General features: G+C 36.9%; 1 protein-coding gene across 1 annotated transcript; it reads right to left on the bottom strand.

Annotated features, from left to right (window-relative positions):
• Window positions 1–863: 863 nt before the first annotated feature.
• LOC110158323 (gamma-glutamyl hydrolase-like) lies at window positions 864–11,140 on the bottom strand. The gene is made up of 9 exons (XM_020922783.2): window positions 10,997–11,140; window positions 8,900–9,014; window positions 8,767–8,817; window positions 6,361–6,445; window positions 6,134–6,272; window positions 3,469–3,575; window positions 2,753–2,843; window positions 2,307–2,441; window positions 864–1,112 (listed from the first exon to the last, which is right to left on the bottom strand). Exons 1-9 carry the CDS (start codon window positions 11,085–11,087, stop codon window positions 994–996), a joined length of 933 nt encoding a protein of 310 aa, XP_020778442.1. The 5' UTR covers window positions 11,088–11,140; the 3' UTR covers window positions 864–993.
• Between the last annotated feature and the right edge of the window lie 9,302 nt (window positions 11,141–20,442).

Genomic DNA, 20,442 nt, shown 5'->3' with positions numbered 1-20,442 from the left:
TACTCGGCATCTCTTAGATACAAGTTCATCAAAGTAGTAGTAGTAGTAGTCGTAGTATTAGTGGTGCATGAGCTACACTGGTGTTGCAGATGGCGGGCAGGTCTAATACATATTTGATTTGAGCTCACGGACCAAATATAATTATATTTTGGCCCAAATTTGGGGTGAGTCTGACATGTCTGCTCTAGTGTGTCCTGTGAGGCACTCTGTCAGATTCACCTCTTAAGTTGTGGAGACACTGGCCATCTAGATATATTATTTACTTACTATGAACCATATACGTGTTATTAATAGACTGAATTGAAGTTGACCTCACACTCACGCTCATACCCGACAATGTGGGTGAAGTTTCTTGCCTCTAGCGCCCCCCGTGTCACCTATTTTCCCAGTGGTCTCCCATCCAAGGACTAACCAGGCCAATGTTGCTTAAACTTGCCTGTGCTTTTAAATATCTTATTTATGTCTACTGTGCATGCCCTTATCCTTGTGACAACACTTGTATTTCAACCTGGATGCAAAGAAACAAAATACTCTCCGATTTCAATGATAAACACGTTATTTGGACAATACAATACAATTTTCATTGCTGGTTTCTTTAATATTGGTGTGGTCTTAATACTTGATTTTTCAGCATATATTTTCGTAATGAATACCTGCTCAAATTACAGTTTATTTGCAGTATTTAACTTGTTTCAGCCGAATTGCCAAGTGCTAAAGTCAATAATTTAGCTCATTTGAAAGGAGTGACATGGACTTTTTGACCGCTTTTTACCTTATCTCAGTACGTTTTTACATTACAGGCTCGCTCGTCTTCACTACATGTTACTCCGTTTAAGCTTTTGCAAATGAAACACGCTTACTGGTTTGTTCTGTGGCAAAAAATCTAACATTTATTCAGCGTTGTCACGATAAAACAAGCTTAAATTAAAAGTCATTTGGTCCCTTTAGACAACATGAGATCTTCTACTGGCTTCATAATAACAAACGTTGACATTAAAAGTAGTATATTTGTTCAAATGCTCTGTTGTCCCCAGTGTAGATGGGACTGTGATGATAGATTAATAACTTTCTTGCCGCTTCTTCGCTTTCAAATGAGTGCAAGCTTTTCCTGGCTGCAAAGAAAAGAAAGGAAATTGTTAATTTAAAGGTGCATTGTGTAACTTTGCTGGTGGAGGATCCGTCAAATGCTCCATTGAGATGTTTTTGCTTTGTCTGGAATGTTTCACAGTATTGTATTAAACCTTTCTATGTTCATGAGACCAAAGCAGACCAAGTTACAGGCAGTGTTTGGAAGGTGACTTTTAAATTGTATTCCCCTACAGATTACAGATTAAATACTCCAAAATGTAGTTTGTAACGTAATCCATTAAATTACTTAAAGTGAGTAATGTAATCTGATTACTTTGGATTACTTGATTTACTGTAGAGCAGCAAAGACGAGGAAATCGTAACATAAGATGTTTTGTCTGCTAAAAGAAAATAAAAAAGACCAGTCTTTCCTTAACCATATTACAAATATTATTGATAGAAGAGGAGGAGACACAGTCCGTGCAGCATGATTTAGTCCTGTTAAATCCTGTTTTAGACCTGGTTTTAATCCTGGTTTAGTCCTGGTTTAGTTCTGGTTTAGTCCCAGTTTAGACCTGGTTTTAGTCCCAGTTTAGTCCTGGTTTAGTCCTGGTTTAGACCTGGTTTAGTCTTGGTTTAGACCTCGTTTAGGCCTGTCTTAGACCTGGTTTAGACCTGGTTTAGACCTGGGTTTAGACCTGGTTTAGACCTGGTTTATTCTTGGTTTAGTCTTGGTTTAGACCTAGTTTAGACCTGGTTTAGACCTGGTTTAGTCCTGGTTTACTCTCGGTTTAGACCTGGTTTAGACCTGGTTTTAGTCCGGGTTTACTCCTGGTTTAGTCCTGGTTTAGACCTGGTTTAGTGTCCGGCAATGAGTGGAATTACTGGGGGGAAAAAAAAAAAAGGGATATAGCCCGAAATGTGAAAACAGGAAAATACCGCTGTGTAATCCATTTATTTCAACAAAGTAACTGTAATCTAATTACCACTCATGGAAACAGTAACTGTAACTGAATACAGTTACTCATAATTTGTACTCTGAATACGTAACTCCAGTACATGTAATCTGTTACTCCCCAACACTGGTTACAGGTCAGATACTGTGGAATATTCTAGGCAGAGCAATAAAGTATCCATAGAAACAAGCAGGTGACGGACCCCCAACCAAAACAGTTACACAGTGCACCTCTACGCTGGTTGCAAATTAACTGACCGTATACAGATTTGTGATACTGTACCTTCATTGACAAAGAAGTGAGCGAAGTAAAACGTGGCTCTGACGGCGTTGGAGGTGTGGACATAATACGGTCTGGTCCATTCAAACGGATTCTTCTCCGGATGCCACTGGACGCCATAAATTGGATAATCATATGCTGGAAAAAAGTATCAATAGTTGAGCTTTTCCTGAATAGTTTTAAAATTAATCGTAAGCTTTATGAGACCTTCTATAATACCACATGATAATTTTAACATTTTGCCTTGAAAATGACATTCTTTTATCTAAAATTATGTGTATTGTGTGTATTTAGTATCAACTTATTCAATTTATTTTGAGATTTCAGTTTAGTACAAAGACATCTAAGAAAAGGGAATGCCCCAACAGTTAAACAGTTAAACTATATCCCAAAAACATTAAATTAGTCAAGATAATTATGCTGTATTAATTCAAAGATGCATTTTTTACCTTCCCATGTGGAGATGAACTCTATTTTCCCATCTGTATTTGTGGACAGCACTTTGTAAAACTTCCTCAGATCGTCATTGGTGTTGTAAGTCTGCACAAAAAGAGTTTAGTATAGTTTCTGTTTACGCCACAGTTTATTTTAATGAAAGTTTTTGCTTATGAGTCATAAAAGTCTACATAAAAATACAGATATTTACAATTTTCTTTTAAAGGTCCTATCTTACATAAACTCTTGTGAGCTTTAAATCATGATATAATGCTGTTACGTCCTCAAAAACAGACCTGGAGTTGTGTTTTGTTTCATTGACATATTTGATTAATCCTTTATCAGTCTGTCTACACCTCCAAAGCTCAAAATGCTCTGTACCACCTTGTGATGTCACACAGTAGTAGTTTTCAAGTTAACAGCTCCTTTTACCTTTAGTTCAATAGATTTTGGCCATTCCAGGGTTGAAATTATACAAATGATTCTAGTGAAGGTGTGTGGAGTTTAAAGTTTTAACAACTTTGTGTGTTAAACATGTGTGAATGAAACAAAATACAACTCCAGGTTTGTTTGTGATGAGGAAACAACATTATAACACTGATCAGAAAACAGGACCAATTTGCAGTTTGAAATTGTTAAAGATTATCGACTAATGGGACTTGAATACAACTGATTTGAGATTTGCAGTAAGACTTATCGCTGCGATTATTGCGATTACAATAGCGTTTACCTCCACTGATACACTCCACATGTGTGAGTTTTCGGTCAGGTCCTCTGTTGCCAGCATCTGCATCACTTCCGCTGGGAAATCCTTAAACATGCGGCTCCCACTGGCTTCTGCAAAAAAGAAAGAATCAAACCAAATATCAGTAGTGTATGGGACAAAAATCTAAACTAATTGATACTGTATATATAATAATTTGCTATTTGTTGCATTACTAAAAAGATTGAGAAAGATTTGAAAAGATTTGTGTTTGTAGTTTGTACTTTTAGACTTTTCAAACCAAAACCAAGACCAAACCTGAAATCTGAGCTCTTAAACTAATACAATAATCACACGTAGGACAGGTTTTCACAGTCCAAACAACAGGATTACCAGGTTCATAATAAGACAAGAATGAAGTATTTTGTTTGTTTGACTACTGCCACTTTAGCAGTTTGTTGATCACAGCATTTGCAACTTCAGTTTTGATTAAAACGCCCCTATTACGCTATTTTCTGATCTATGTTATGTTTTTCCTCATCAAAAACAGACCTGGAGTTGTGTTTTGTTTCATTCACACATGTTTAATGCACAAATCCTGCTTATTTAGACTGAGTTTTTCTCTCAAACTGAAAACATTCCTCCTTGATTAATACAGGAATTGTGTTTTTAAACTCAATGCAGAATCATTTGGATAATTTCAGCCCTGGAATTTCAAATCTCTACTGACCTAAAGGTAAAAGGAGCTGTTAACTTGAAAGGTCTCAAGGTCAAACAGAGCTGTAGACAGACTAATAATCAAGGGTTACTGAAACAAAACACAGCTCCTGACGTGTTTTTGAGGAGGTAACATTATAACATGGTTTAAAGAGTAAATTTTGTGTAACAGGACCTTTAAATACAATGTTTTTGGGGGTAGTTATTGAAGACTATATCAAGAAATAAAGTATCGTGAGTGTACTGCATGCATATATTAAATACTACAATTATATATTTGTTTGAATAGCTAATGCTTAACCAGTGAAATCTGATATATGTGTTTAAAGATACTGCTGTATAGGTTGTGTTTTTTTAAGGAAATTCTGTACAGAGCAGCTGACGAGGGGACATCTTGGCTGGCACCAAACCTAAATAGATCTGGTCATTCCCATAAACGGAGAGGCTTCAGGGAGGATCCAAAGCGTGAACCTGATCAACATATCATTTGCATATTTCTGTGGATGCATATTTATGGTTTAAGGGACAGACAAAGGTGTTCAGACTGCCTGAAGTAAGACCTGTGCAGATATGGGCCAACAGGGACAGTGGTTTGACCCAGAGCTCTGTATTAGAATTGTATTGTATAGGGAATAAACTAGTGTGATTTCAATCGATCGATTCCAGTCATAATTTTTCCACGGAACACGCTAACATTATGTAGACAACACCCTCCCTACTAGGGATGGGCATTCGATGAAATTTTCTTAATCGATCGTCGGAAGAATTAACGATCGATTATCGATTAATCATTAACGTTTTTATATTAAAATGATCATCATTATTATTACTATCTGCACTACTAATCTGCATAAATAAACTCAACTTTACGACATATAAACCGTAACGACTCTAGAGCCACATCAGCCATTTGCGATTATAATGTGTTTAATTCAGTTTTGCTCAACTCTCACTGAAACGAAACTTAAAACCGCATCGCTAATTTGCATAAACTAAGCAAAGATAAAACTACAGCTCTTGTGATTTGATGTGGTTCAATTTCTGTCAGATTAAAAGACATGACTCAGTGGAATACAGGTTAGTGTGACCAGATTTGCGTTTGTCAAAACCAGGACACCGTACGGGGGGAGGGAGGTGGGACCTCGACATCGACACTGCGCTACTCTCACCCGACAAAACTTTTTCCCACTATACACTGTGCACATGGACTCACACTTGTCCCGAACGCAACGGAAAGTGTGGAATTTCTTGTACAAATCATCGTTAAATACACATTTGTGCTTCAGTACGTTGCAGACTGACCGACTGTTTGTGTCTCGCTCCTTCTGAGTGCAGAGACACATGTACAGACCCCTGTTTAGTCACGCTACGCACAGCAACCTACATTCGGTTTCGGTTAAAATGAACGTAATCGATGAAATTCTTAATGATTAATTATCAATTAATCGACTAATTAGTCATGCACATCCCTACTCCCTACACTCCACAACTGAACAAAGCCCAGAGTCACTGTGAACGCGCCAAACAAAGTCTCACTAACCCATCCAACTGTTGTGTTTCGTTTAAAGTCTGGTGCAGTTTATTTGTGAAAAAACGTTTCGAACGTTAGACCATTTAATGACAGTGCGCCTTATAATCCAGAGCGACTAATAGTGCTGAAAATACGGTAAACGTAGCCCGAATGACATTTTTTATAAGGCAACCTCACTTTTTCATTGCTTAGTTGTAACATAAACTCTTACAAATCTGACCAGCTCGTCTAAACAATGCTATTTACTGCTTTTTTTTTTTTTTTAAATAAAGAAATACAATTAATATTATGCAGAATTGCGTTAAGCATTTTGGCTCAGCGCTCCACAATATTTTCTGTTTCTCATGTGGCCTCATGGAAAAAATAATTGCCCAACATTGATGTAAAGTATCAATTCTTAACAAAAAAGTGAATTGGACATAAATAAATGGTTTCTGTCATTACCATTCGTGAAGTTGAGCGGGAGAGACACATTGGTCGTATCCGTGTTCACCAGTATGGGTTTCTGCGCGGTCAGATAGGCCAGCTGCTCAAAGCCCAGACAAGTGCCCCAGATCGGGAAGTAGTCTCCTCTCTTGTTGGCCTGGAACAACACAATACAATAATTTTAAAACAAAGCTGTGTTGACAAACCATTTTGAACAACGAAGAAAACAGGAAACGTGTCTTTACCTCAATAGCAAAGTTGTAAAATATCTTAGCAGCTCTGGCGTAACCCGAGGTGACGATGCTAACACCTCCTCCTGGCAAGAGAAGCCTAAAAAAGTAAACGAATAGAATTTAAAAAGGGGTATTACACTTTTGTGGGGGTATAATTGCTAACACATAACATATTTAGATCATCATGTTACCTTTTATTGTATTGAAAAGGCTGTAATTGACAAAACAATGTAATAAGTTGTTTAATTTGTTTCAGTTTTTGCTTATGGGCTGAGTATTGGAAAGATGATTGACATAATTATAAAACTTCTTCAGGCATGTTTTTGATGAGGAGACAATGGTCTAACATGGTAGAAAGCTCCAAAAAGTTAACTGTGCTGAATACACCTTCTTTAACTTTAAAATCTCAGCTCTTGTTGACATGTTTTGCATGTTTATTCTAATAAATATATCCAATATTCAAAAATAGGGCTGGGTATCATTAAGAAGCTGCCGATACCATACATACACTTCAATAAAAAAAAAAGTGACGCTAACGACTTCTTGTGCAAAGTTCATATGAAACACAAACATTTAAATCATCAAAACAGTGAAAATGTCAAATGTGTCGCATAAACAAGCAACAAAAGTGTAGCACAGTAACAAAATAATTTAGTAAAATATACCAAAAAATACTCTTGCCTGATATATGGATACAGCAGCCCACGATACTGATACTGTATCATCACATTAAACGATACGATACATCGATATTTCAATATCTTTGCACACCCCTATTCAAAACACAATCACAGTATTCTGATATGGTGTGCGAAATTTGCTATGAAGTTGGAAAATTTTACCACACTTATGATGCACTATGTAACTTTATGGGCGTACGGTACGTCTCCATGGAGATGTTATTGCTTTGCCTATAATTTTCCCACAATAGGGCATTAAACTTATCTATTTCCATAGAGACAATCAGGTGACGCCACTAAAGCATTGGGTTTGGAATTATAAGTACTTTTTACTTCTGCCTAAACCCTTTCGGTCATGATCCATGGGGTTGTAGTCTGTGTTTTGTTTTGTAGTGGTGCAAAATGATCGAATAAAAAAACGACTAATACTAAAAAAGCCATGTTAAAGATTTGTGAATCCGCTAACACGCTCACAGTACGAAAGCATTTTTCATTTTGTAATTTTTATCAATTGGTGATGATATCTTATCCTTCGACGTCTCAAGTTTCAATCATCAATATCCCTGCAACTGAATAAATACAAGCTATATATGTTTAATGCCATACTGTGTAACATTCCAGTCAATGCAGTAACATCACTGGATACTGTGGGTAAAATCCCTCAGTTCAATGTGTCAACTGGACAAAGGTTTATTTAGGTCACATGAGGTACAGGTCCGGTATTCAGTTGTACAGGTCATGTGAGGTACAGATCTTAGCCAGAGAAAATAATTGGTTTGAGAGGGGAGTCAAAGAGGCTATTTTTGTTAGGAAAGACAACCCTTCTTTGAACAGACATGGAGGCCTCAGACACCATCTTTCTCCCATCTACAACTCCATCCTCAAACCTAAAACAAAGAGAACAATGGGGGGAGCCAGGTCAGGGCCAAAGGTGTGAAAACCCTCATTGTGGCCCTGAATGATTCTGCTAATATGTCCCCACACTCAGTACAGATGAATAGGCCAGGCTAATAAACAGAAACTGTAAACAAGTAGAGTGTTAGTTTCAGAGTAGTTTCAGTGTAGTTAGCTCCTCCCTGCAGGCAGATATAAAGAAGTGTTCACCAGCGTCTGACCAGAACTGAAGGAGCAGCTTGGATGAGTTGCGAAACGTTTTTGACCTAAATAAACATTTGTCCAGTTAACAAATTGAATTTCTCCTTTGCCATAATTGGATACTGAAAAGGTACAAAAATAGCATCCCAAATTAGATGGCCTACATATAATACATATAATGTGATAAAGTGATCATGCTATACTGTGGAAAATTTTAGGCAAATAACATCTCCATAGAAAAAAACACATGGGTAATAAAGCTAATAAAGTTGCAAATAGTGCTTCTTTAAAGACGCATTGTTTCATTTTTCTGGTGGAGGGTCCATCAAATGCTTTTCTTTACAGAGATGTTATTGCTTTGTCTTAAATGTTTCACAGTATGGCATTAAAGCTTTCTATCTTCATGGAGAACAAACCAGACCAAGTTACAGGTCAGATCTGTGAAGAGGCGACCCCACACAGTCAGAATGCCTGTTTTTCTAGGTATTTATGAGCAGTAAAACCACTTGTATAATACATATAAGTTAGAGTTGTTTTACTTCAACATTGCAGGCAATGTTACAAGGCCAGGCCATAAAAACAAGAAAGTGACGGGACCCTCAACCAAAAAGTTACACAATGCACCTTTCAGCTCTTCACTTACCCGTTGATAGAGTTGAACAGTTCTTTGTATTCCTCTTCGGTTTGGTTGATCCTGAGAAATACAGCGTACAAAACAGTTACACATTTACACAGCAACATATGGAGGAGGAGATAAAGTCAAAATCTTTTCTCACATGACGGGAACGACCCTTGCTCCGGCCGACTCCACAAATTTGACGTACGAGGCTGCGATGTAGGACTCAGCTTTGGGCTCGGAGTCATAGCTACTGACCTCTTGGGAAAGGATGCCTGTAAAACACAAGTCAGGATAATGCTATGTAAGGTTAAAGTTGCGCTGTGTAACTTTTTGGTCGGGGGTCTGTCACTGTCACTGCTCTACATTACATTTATTCAATTACAGGTGGTTTTATTGCGCAAAAATACCTAGAAAAACAGATATTCTGACTGTAAGCAGGGTCACCTTTCCACAGATCTGACCTGTAACTTTCTAATTTGGTATCCGTGAAGACAGAAAACACATTTGATGGATCCTCCACCAGAAAAGTACACAATGCATTTTAACGCTTAAATGTGCGGCTGGAATATATCACATCATTTCACATAAAACCTGCGAATCTGTAATTTAGAAATGTACAAATTTTAAAATTTTGAATCAATGTCAGGGTCCCATAACTTTTCTATTTTTTCTCACTAATTATGTGTAGTTTAAATCCTGAATTGCGTAATCCAGTACCGCCGTGTATTATATAGATTTTAGAAAAGTAAATAAGGATGTGACGATATCCAAATCTCACGGTACGATATTTATTGCAATATTTTGAAGAGGTTGATATAATTGTAGATGGGACACTTTTTTACTTTTAAAATACCTTGACAAGATTTTGGTGTGGATTATTTCTGTCATAATCCCAAAAATTCAAGTAAAAAAACATATTTCTTCATGTTTGTGCTGAAATGAATCATGGGATATGTAGTTCCCGATGTTTATAAATTGTTGCTATTATAAAACCATGCACTTAAAGCAAAGGAACTTGTAATTCGATATATTGTGACAGCCCACGATAATATTGTGAGACTTCTGACAATACGATATTACGATATTTCGATTATTGTTACATCCCTAAAAGTAACTGAATAATGTCAAATGACAAAATTAACTGTTGCTTCCAGTGGTGGGATAAGGTAATGAAGTACAAAAGTAAAAGCACAAAACTTTACTTTTGTTTAGGTATCTGTACATTTACTTAAATACATTTTACAGTGGAGACTTTTTACTTTTACTTCATTACAGCTGAGAATGTGTACCTGTACTTTCTGCTCCACTACTTTTTAGATTAGATTTTGGATTGAAAAGTAAAAAGCACTTTTCTTCATGGTGTGAGACCTGCTGAAATGGCTGACACATTATTATTATTTTTTTTAGCACATTTAATTTAAGTTAACGTCCCAACTTTGAGTGTAAAATCCCTCGGTCATCCAGGTAGAATCCACGGCAAAAGGATAAATTCAATTTGTCAACTGGACAAAAGGACAGAGCTACACAGAATTTAAGAAGCAGCGAAACCTGTTTGACCAAATAAACTTTAGTCCAGTTGACAAATTGAATTTATCCTTTTGCTGTGCCAACTGTGAGCAAACCAGATACACAAAAACAGCTATAAAAATTAAGAAATCAGTTGAATCACGTAAAATCAGCCAAATTATTTATCAAAAACACTACATTTCATCCTTAAATTGTTCTAAAAGTGCTTTATTTTGGCTCTTTAAGTTTTCAGCAGGTACTTTAATACTTTTACTGAAGTAGATTTTTTCATATGATACTTTTACTTTTACTGGAATAACTTTTTGCCTTTGTACCTGTACTTTTACTCAAGTAACAAAATTGACTACTTTATCCACCTCTACTTCCCAACACTGCCTATAACTAAACACATTTTAACTAAACATATTTCCACATCACTGCAGCTCACACACAGTATTAGTATTAGTACTATTTGAGTTCTTGTTGAGTTCTTTGAAAGGAAGGAGATTGGAAAATGATATGAGCTTAGTAGGTCCTAAATCACTTCTGGTATTTGTTTATGCAGATCCAACTCGTAAACATTTGAGCAACAGTAGGTAAACTCACGCAGCCTAATCACCGTGACTCGTGATTTTTTGCAAGTCAACGCACTCTCCCCGTGGTCACAGCAGAGGCAACGCTGACACAAAACGTACACATAAGCGGGATTTTGCAGCTTAAAACAATGAATCAACCAAATAAATCTTACCGATGATTGGCCTGGCACTGCCGCTGGACGTGGAGAGGTTTGGTAAAGGTAAAAGTGTGAGCAGAGCGCAGCAGAGGAGCGGAGCGCGCATGTTGACGCGTCGCCGTGAAAGACTCGACTGTACGACAACTCTGCCCACAAGCCACGAGCGCTCCTGTGTCACGTGACCCAGCGCAGGTCTTATCTCTGACACCACAGGCCCGCCCACTTTTACTGTACTTCAATAAGACAAGGTTTCTGTTCACGTTCTGTCCTTGGATTTCATTAAAATGCAGCCAATCTATTATTTTAGTATTAAAGCTCATCTATTACACAAAATAATAGATTCTCGTGTGCTTTAAACCATGTTATAATGTTGCTGCCTCCTCAAAAAGTTGTATAGAGTGACCAGACGTCCCTATTTACCCGGGACAGTCCCAGTTTTGAGCCCTGTGCCCCTGTCCCAGCAACTATACTTTACACAGTGTAATTCGTTTATTTTTAAAAAATGTGTTTCATATCTTATTCTAACCTTTTCTCTGTTTCAGTGTGAAGAGTGTGGTAAACTGTTCCTGTGTCCAGACTGCAGACTTCAGAGCTCCTCAACAAATGTGTTTTTTGTCTCCTCAAATCTCCTCCAAGCTTGTATATATTGTACAACAAACTGTTGGTGCTGTTGCTTTATGTCACATGACATACAGTTTGTTCTCTCAAAATATGTCAGATATCATATCAGCCAAAATCATCTCAAGTCTATATGAGACTCACACTCTTATGTGAAGATCATTTAGGTTGACAAGCAGCATTTAAGTATTTTCTATTTGCACGATTAAAGAACTGCAGCAATAGCCTCATGTTTAACAGACAGCTGAGGGATTTTTCACTGAAAATGAAGGTGCTGCATCCAAACATGGATCCTCTGATCATAAAACAGCCTGTGTCCTGATGCAGGCTTAAGTCTGAAGTTTCTGTGCTGTTCATAGACTGTATACATAAATATTGTTCTTTCTGTTCTGTGTGAAGCACACACTTTATTCTAATGTCTGTGAGAAGTTCACAGAAACACAGACACTGTCAGGAAAATTAAACCTATGAAATTTATAAAGGTTTATATTATTGAGCTGAGGCTTTATAAACCTCTAAAATGCACTGGCATGTGACAAACTGCACAGAGTCTCTGCAAAACTTTCCTGGAGAGAAGCTTATATGGATGGATAGATAGATAGATAGATAGATAGAGATAGATAGATAGATAGATAGATAGATAGATAGATAGATAGATAGATAGATAGATAGATAGATAGATAGATAGATAGATAGATAGATAGATAGATAGATAGATAGATAGATAGATAGATAGATAGATAGATAGATAGATAGATAGATAGATAGATAGATAGATAGATAGATAGATATAGATAGATAGATAGATAGATAGATAAATAGATAGATAGATAGATAGATAGAAGATAGATAGATAGATAGATAGATAGATAGATATAGATAGATAGATAGATAGATAGATAGATAGATAGATAGATAGATAGATAGATAGATAGATAGATAGATAGATAGATAGATAGATAGATAGATAGATAGATAGATAGATAGATAGATAGATAGATAGATAGATAGATAGATAGATAGATAGATAGATAGATAGATAGATAGATAGATAGATAGATAGATAGATAGATAGATAGATAGATAGATAGATAGATAGATAGATAGATAGATAGATAGATAGATAGATAGATAGATAGATAGATAGATAGATAGATATAGATAGATAGATAAATAGATAGATAGATAGATAGATAGATAGATAGATAGATAGATAGATAGATAGATAGATAGATAGATAGATAGATAGATAGATAGATAGATAGATAGATAGATAGATAGATAGATAGATAGATAGATAGATAGATAGATAGATAGATAGAGAGATAGATAGATAGATAGATAGATAGATAGATAGATAGATAGATAGATAGATAGATAGATAGATAGATAGATAGATAGAGATAGATAGATAGATAGATAGATAGATAGATAGATAGATAGATAGATAGATAGATAGATAGATAGATAGATAGATAGATAGATAGATAGATAGATAGATAGATAGATAGATATAGATAGATAGATAGATAGATAGATAGATAGATAGATAGATAGATAGATAGATAGATAGATAGATAGATAGATAGATAGATAGAGAGATAGATAGATAGATAGATAGATAGATAGATAAATAGATAGAGAGATAGATAGATAGATATAGATAGATAGATAGATAGATAGATAGATAGATAGATAGATAGATAGATAGATAGATAGATAGATAGATAGATAGATAGATAGATAGATAGATAGATAGATAGATAGATAGATAGAGATAGATAGATAGATAGAGATAGATAGATAGATAGATAGATAGATAGATAGAGAGATAGATAGATAAATAGATAGAGAGATAGATAGCAGTGTTTCCCACAGAAAAATGTCAAAGCGGTGCTGCCGAAAAACTGAGGAGGATGAGTGAGGATTCACTGCACGGAGAAGAAGTGAGGAGCGGGGTGCGCGGAGTTTCTGTGCGACGAACTTAGTTTTGCGAAGATTCACTCAGTTCGGAGGGACGTCCTCAAGGCGGGGGACAGTTGTTAACAAGGCGGCCGGTTTAACTCTAAAGCGGGAAACACTGGACAGACAGATACCGTGGGATAGTTGTCATGGTGATTCCCGCCAGGGGACCAGGGCGTGGTCACGTGGGCACAGAGGCATGCTGGGTTCTTTTAAAAATGGCGCTCACCTGCACAGGTGAGGTACATGTCTCCAGATGACCAGGCCCCGGGGAGTCGAGCCAACTCGTTTTCTTTGTCGACAGCTTCACGTAAGTCACTTTTGATGTCACTTCAAACGCTGCTTCATGTCAGAGGAAACTCCTCTCACGACAGCGCGCTGTTTTTAGCAACAAAGAAAGAAAAGGCGGTGAGGAGCCATCGGAGCAGGACCCGCGCAATTCAGGAAAACGCGCCAAAACTGCAGCGACCCGGATCATCATCAGGACGACAAACAGCACGGAGGAGTCCAGGTAAGTCTTACGAGTCCAGGTGAGTTTTGTTGGTGGATACGGAATCATTATTGCAATTAAATATAAAATGTGTTTGTTTGGAAATGTTGGGTGAATGAAGCTGCTGCATATTTACTCCGCGCTCTGATTCGTTTATGCAATGTGCAAAGTGGATTGATATAAATTAGGGCTGGGCACGTTAACGCGTTAACTTTGCATTAACTAATTAAGTCTTAAACGCCGTTAACGCAGTTTTTATTATTTATTTATTTATTTATTTTATTCTAAACGTCTGTTTCTCACTGGCTTTTATTTTGAAAAAGTCCACCGCGAGCGTTTCTTTAAGTTTGACGTCTTTTCTTGACACTTTTTTCACTTTTTTCTGACCACGTGAGATGCAACGACGGCCGCGGCTCCGGCCGCAGGCTCCGACTCCCGTCGCGGCTCTGGCCGCGAGTTCGGCCGCGGCTCCGGCTCTGAGCTGAGCTTATTTCCTAAGTTCAGTGCTGGAGTAACTGATTTACCCAGATACCATTGGAAGAAAAAATGTGATTGGTCCATTTCCATTCCATTATATTAACCCTTTGTTTCCTAAGAAATATCAGTCCAAGTTTATAACACTGAACTAGAAATTATTACTAGTGTAGTGTTCATTACTCACATATATTAGTAGTACAAACGTCCATTCAGTATTTTTTTTTGAGCCTTCCCTGAATAACTTGAAGGCTCTGAGGTTCCCCTGTGAAAAAAATGCTGTTTGCACAACAAATGTTGTTCATTTACATTTCCAATAAAAGAGCACTATACTCTACTTTTTAATTCATTAATTGGTTTTGCGTATAACATGCGATAAAAATGTTTTATTTTTGCCCAGCCCTAATATAAATAAAGCTTTGATGTGATGAGTTTCACATCATAATAATGCTTTGACTCTGTGTATGTGTTTTAAATGATGGCTCACTGAAAAAGGTGGATTATAAAAGAAAACATGAAGGTGCGGCCTTCAGGTGTGTCCTGAAACTGTCTGGTAAAAGGAAACTTAAAGAAAGGCCTTTAAAAAAAGTACAAAAGGAAACTTATGAAACAAAACCAACACGTGTCTCAAATAAAATCTCTCGGTATTTTGTTGTGTGAAAATGTCATTTATCACAAAGGGTGAAACCGGGGGGAAAAATGTGTTTTTCAAATGTAAAAACTTGCAATGAAAAGTTTTAAACATGTCCACCAAGCTTGGGACAATGAACTGGAACACAATGACTCAGAATGATATGAAATGAATGGAACATTTGTGGGAATCAAATGATCACTTTCCAAACAGGAATGATATAAGGATGGTACAGGACCTGCCGCAAAATACTCAAACATGCAAATTTAAACAAGTGCAATACAAAAAGTGGAAAAGTGCATCAAATGTTTCAAATTGGATGAAAACCTACTTGGAAAATAAAAATCTCTCATCTATCCTGGAAATTTAAAACCATACGAAATGCATCCAACTGTACAATGGACATGATGTAACCCTCAAACCCTAAAACATCTATTCTTTCCTTTTATTCTTTTCGTTGTGTCATCTCAAAACAAGATGTGAATGCTGAGGATTTTAATGGCTCAGATTTGGGCCTAAACTGGTCCAAATGTGTCATATTCTACACACTTTTATGGAGACTGTGTGGTTTCTCGTGGGTTGATCTGGTCTAAATGTGGACTAGATTTTAATGTTTAATTTCCACAGGTGGCACTTGGTTTTGGGTCCTTCTATTGCGTTTGGGGTGGTTGGTAATAATAAAACTGAAACAAGTGCGCAATTAAGGAAAATTGTTATGCACTCAGAGCACGTCGCTGGAAGAGTTTTGGGTTGAACGTCCGTCAGCTTTCCCTCAAAGGCCCAAAGGTAAATATAAAACTGTACGCTAGTATTTTGTCAAGTTGTTTCTAACTTTTCCTTTGTGTTTGCAGGTTTGGGTGGTGTTCTTTAACCCTTCTACAGGTGTCAGTTTATTATTATTATTTATATTATTATCATTGTTCAATAGTTCATAGTTAATCTAAGCTAAATCTACTTCATGTCTTGCAACTGTGAGACATGAAAATCATCTGCGACAACTGTAGCAGATGTTAGTTTATTTTATTTGAAAACAGCTAAAGCTAAAACATATCTGCCATATGTTACTGACTAACCCTGGAGTTTTCAGGTTTTAGGTTGGTGTCTAACCCTTTTACAGCAGCTCTGTGATATCTACTACTGCTATAGAAGCTAAAGAGTGCTTCTGACCAGTGAAAATGAACCTTTGGCTCCATCTGAAGTTAAAAAGGACCCAAGAACTAAGAAGAAGAATGGAAAATCTTATATCAGAGGCTCTGCTCCAAAATATGGACTGAATGAAAGAATTGATCTGGAGCACCTTGCTGGAAGAGTTTACCTAAACTCTGTGTTGGGTTGGGCTGGGTTGGGCTTCAGGCTGCTGCCATACACCTGTGCAGGTTTTGCACACAAAGGAACCTTCTTGCTGTGAGTGAGTGCTTAGTCACTTATCTTGACTTGAGTTTTGGTCCGAGGGTTGAGGCCCTTGTGTTCTGTCACTTTTTTGTGGTCTGAATGTAATAGTTCTGACCCTTTGACCTTGGGTTTGTGACCCACATAATCTTACAGGGATCTTTCCGTGCTGCAGGTTTCACTGGTTTTATTGGTCTGTTCATGCAGACTTTAACTCAGGTAGGTGACTTTAACTCAGGTAGGTGACTTTAACTCAGGTAGGTGACTTTAACTCAGGTAGCTAATATTTCTGTGTGAATCATTTCAAAACAAGAATGTTACAGGCTTTAGTTTTGGGCCTAAACTGGTCCAAAAGTGGGCTATATTCTAAACGTTGGCTCACTTTTATGGAGACTGCTGGTCTCTCTTGGTCTTATCTGGTCTAAATGTGGAGTGGTCCAGATTAATTCTTTACACCATAATTTCCACAGGTTGCACTTGGGCTTGGGCCCTTGTGTGTTTTTGGTGTGTGCCTCGACTGGTCTAAACATGGGCCAGATTTAAACAGGCTGGTAAAACATGTTATGGTTGGGTGTAACTGATATTACTTATTGTAAACTAACCCTTCTGCAGTTTCATTTGGATTTAAAAAGATCTGAAAACTGACTTGATCTTTGGATTGTGTGTATGTTTTATATTTGGTTTGGTCTGAACTGGTCTAAACGTGGGCCAGATTTGGACTGGTTTATAGAGTCTGATGGCTCTGGTCCTAACCCTGACACTAAACTGAAAGTCTAGTAGTCGTGTCCTAATCCAACTCTTCCACAGGTTTGCACAGGGTCTGTTCGTTTGAAATACGTTGACATTTCTGTTTAAACATTTGTATTAACTTTACAGGGATAAAGGTTAAATCTCATTAATATTGTTGTGTGTGTTGTAAAATTGTTTTCAGGTTTGTCTTGTGAAATGACAGTTCTAACCCAAACTCTTCTGACTCTTCTCATTGCAGCTCTAAACTGTTTTACTAAACTTTTAAATGAGTCTTTACAGGTCCAGAGGCTGCTGCTGTTTACTGTGAGTATGTCTGCACGCACTTACTAACACACTAACTCTGTACAAACACGGGCGGTGGGTCTAATCCAGCCACAGGGGGCGCTGTATGTGTCGCTCTGTGCCAGTCCCCAGCCTGGATAAATGGAGAGGGTTGCTTCGGCGTAAAACCTGCCTCTTTTAGCCCGATCTTAAAGTGTGTATGGCAGGTTTTTCTTAATATTTTTAAATTATTTTACTTGTGGTGAGTATTTATCAAAGTTTTACATCAGTTTTGTGTTAGTTCCTGGGAAAAAAGTTGAAAAGAAAAGCACAAAAGAAAGGATGTAGTGGTTCTAAAAAGGAATATGTCTGTTATCAAAACTTGAAAATGCGGTTTTAATTGAACTATTGTGTAAGGTTTTTTTTTTTAGACACGCTCCATTTTTCGCAGTATGGTTGCTAGGGTAAAATTTGGCTCTGTTCAAAATGCTGCTGTACATCTGTAAATGTAAATCTGTAAATGTGTGTAGAACTTAGAAAGGAAAAAAAAAAACATGTCTCTCAAACAAAATTATGAAATGTGGGGAAATCTGAGCTATACTTTTGAACTTTTGACTGAGTTTTACAGAGAAAAACCTAAGAACCAAGGCGCCATCTGCTGGAGAAGTAATACAAGAACCAGATTTGGACCCATTCCAGAGAAAAGATACACACTGAAGTGCAAATTAAGTCAAAGCTCTAAAATATTAAAACAGGACCGAACAGAAGTGAAGAATCTCAAACACAAACTGCACCAACAGCCCCGGACTGAACACTAAAGAACAGAGAGAAAAAAATGAATAAAAAATGGACATAGAGGAAACCAAGCAACGAAAAATAGGATTCTAAAGTCCTTAATGCAAATAAACTTTTTTTTTTGTTCTCAAAAGTGAAATCTTACACCTCACTCATGTAATGTTGATGGAGCCCAAAGGAAGGAAAGACCAAAGAAAATGGAACTAAATGAAGAAACCCTCATCTTTTAAAAACACAATCATTTGGAATAATCTTGAGGTACAGTATATTTCAGTAAACCTTTTTGGGGAAACACTCACACACTCATCTTGACTTGAGTTTTGTCCAAGGGTTGAGGCCCTTTTTTGTGGTCTGAATGTAATAGCTCTGACTCTAACACTTCAACATAATCTTACACAGATCTGAACTGTAATATAACGCAGTGCTGTGACCAGTTTGTCTCCCTCATGATAAATAAGTTTAATCTACACTGTCGAACATTCTACACAAAGTAATAACGTTTCCATGGAGACAAGCAGGTGGCAGACTCTCCTCTAGAAAGGTTCAGTGTTGGGAAGGTGACTTTTAAAATGTATTCCCCTACACATTACAGATTACATACACCAAAATGTAGTTTGTAACGTAATCCATGAAATTACTTAAAGTGAGTAATGTAATCTGAATACTTTGGATTACTTGATTTGCTGTAAAGAAGCAAAGACGAGGAAACCTTCACATAAGAAGCTTCGTCTGCTAAAAGAAAATTAAAAAAAACAGACTTTACTTGACCAAATTAAAAATATTATTGATAGAAGACGAGGAGACACGGTCCACACAGCAGGGTTTAGTCCTGTTAAATCCAGTTAAATCCTGTTTTATTTCTGTTTTAGTCCTGTTTATAGTCCTGGTTTAGTCCTGGTTTTAGTCCTGGTTTAGATCTGGTTTAGTCCTGGTTTAGACCTGGTTTAGTGTCCGGCAATGAGTGGAATTACCGGAAAAAGAAAAAAAAAAAGGAATATTGCCCTAAATGTGAAAACAGGAAAATACTGCCGTGTAATCCATTTATTTCAACAAAGTAACTGTAATCCAATTACCACTCACTGAAACAGTAACTGTAACTGAATACAGTTACTCATAATTTGTACTCTGATTACGTAACTCCGGTACATGTAATCTGTTACTCCCCAACACTGGAAATGTTACACAATGTAACTTTAAGATAAGATTTGCTTTTTATTAGTTTGTGGTGTGAATGTAGCCATTATTTTAGTGTTAAGTTGTTTGTTAGTTTGTTCTTTAACCAAAACGTGACGCTTCTACATAAATGCATTTAAGTAACATTCCCATTCAAATAGTTTGTGCCTCCCTGCACAATGACCCTGATTGTTAAGCACTCTCACGTTAGATAAATATGATAAACTCATATTATCACTGTTATTTTGCTTTAGCTCTGTGTAGAAAAGTGTATAACTGATCCTCCACCAGAAAAGCAGACAAAAACTGAGCAGAACGTGGGCAGTATATAAATGCTGAAACCTTTCTGTATATATCCAGTGTTGAGAAGTAACAGATTACATGTACCAGAGTTACGTAATCAGAGCACAAATTATGAGTAACTGTATTCAGTTACAGTTACTGTTTCAGTGAGTGGTAATTGGATTACAGTTACTTTGTTGAAGTAAATGGATTACACTGTGGTATTTTCCTGTTTTCACATTTTGGGCTATTCCCTTTTTTTTTTTTTTCGGTAATTACACTCATTGCCAGACACTAAACCAGGTCTAAAACGCAGGTCTAAACGCAGGTCTAAACCGAGTCTAAACCTGGTCTAAAACCAGGTCTATAGGTCTAAAGCAGGTCTAAAACCAGATCTAAAACCAGGACTAAACCAGGTCTAAAACCAGGTCTAAAACCATGTTTCTTCCTCTTCTATCAATAATATTTTTTAATTTGGTTCAGTAAAGTCTGGGCTTTTTTATTTTCTTTTATCAGACAAAACATCTTATGTGAAGATTTCCTCGTCTTTGCTTCTCTACAACAAATCAAGTAATCCAAAGTATTCAGATTACGTTACTCACTTTAAGTAATTTAATGGATTATGTTACAAACTAC

The sequence above is a fragment of the Boleophthalmus pectinirostris genome, unplaced genomic scaffold (assembly GCF_026225935.1).
Source record: "Boleophthalmus pectinirostris isolate CB_2022bp ecotype Guang Dong unplaced genomic scaffold, ASM2622593v1 HiC_scaffold_15, whole genome shotgun sequence".
NCBI lineage: Eukaryota > Metazoa > Chordata > Actinopteri > Gobiiformes > Gobiidae > Boleophthalmus > Boleophthalmus pectinirostris.
This window is presented reverse-complemented; position numbering and strand designations above follow the sequence as displayed.

Excerpts from the sequence above, each read along its gene's own strand:
- LOC110158323 (XM_020922783.2), bottom strand. The coding sequence starts at position 11,087 with ATGCGCGCTCCGCTCCTCTGCTGCGCTCTGCTCACACTTTTACCTTTA. Across the intron at positions 8,818-8,899 it reads GCAAGGGTCGTTCCCGTCAT|GATCAACCAAACCGAAGAGG; the intron begins GTGAGAAAAGAT and ends TGTATTTCTCAG. Across the intron at positions 3,576-6,133 it reads CCCGCTCAACTTCACGAATG|AAGCCAGTGGGAGCCGCATG; the intron begins GTAATGACAGAA and ends TCTTTTTTGCAG.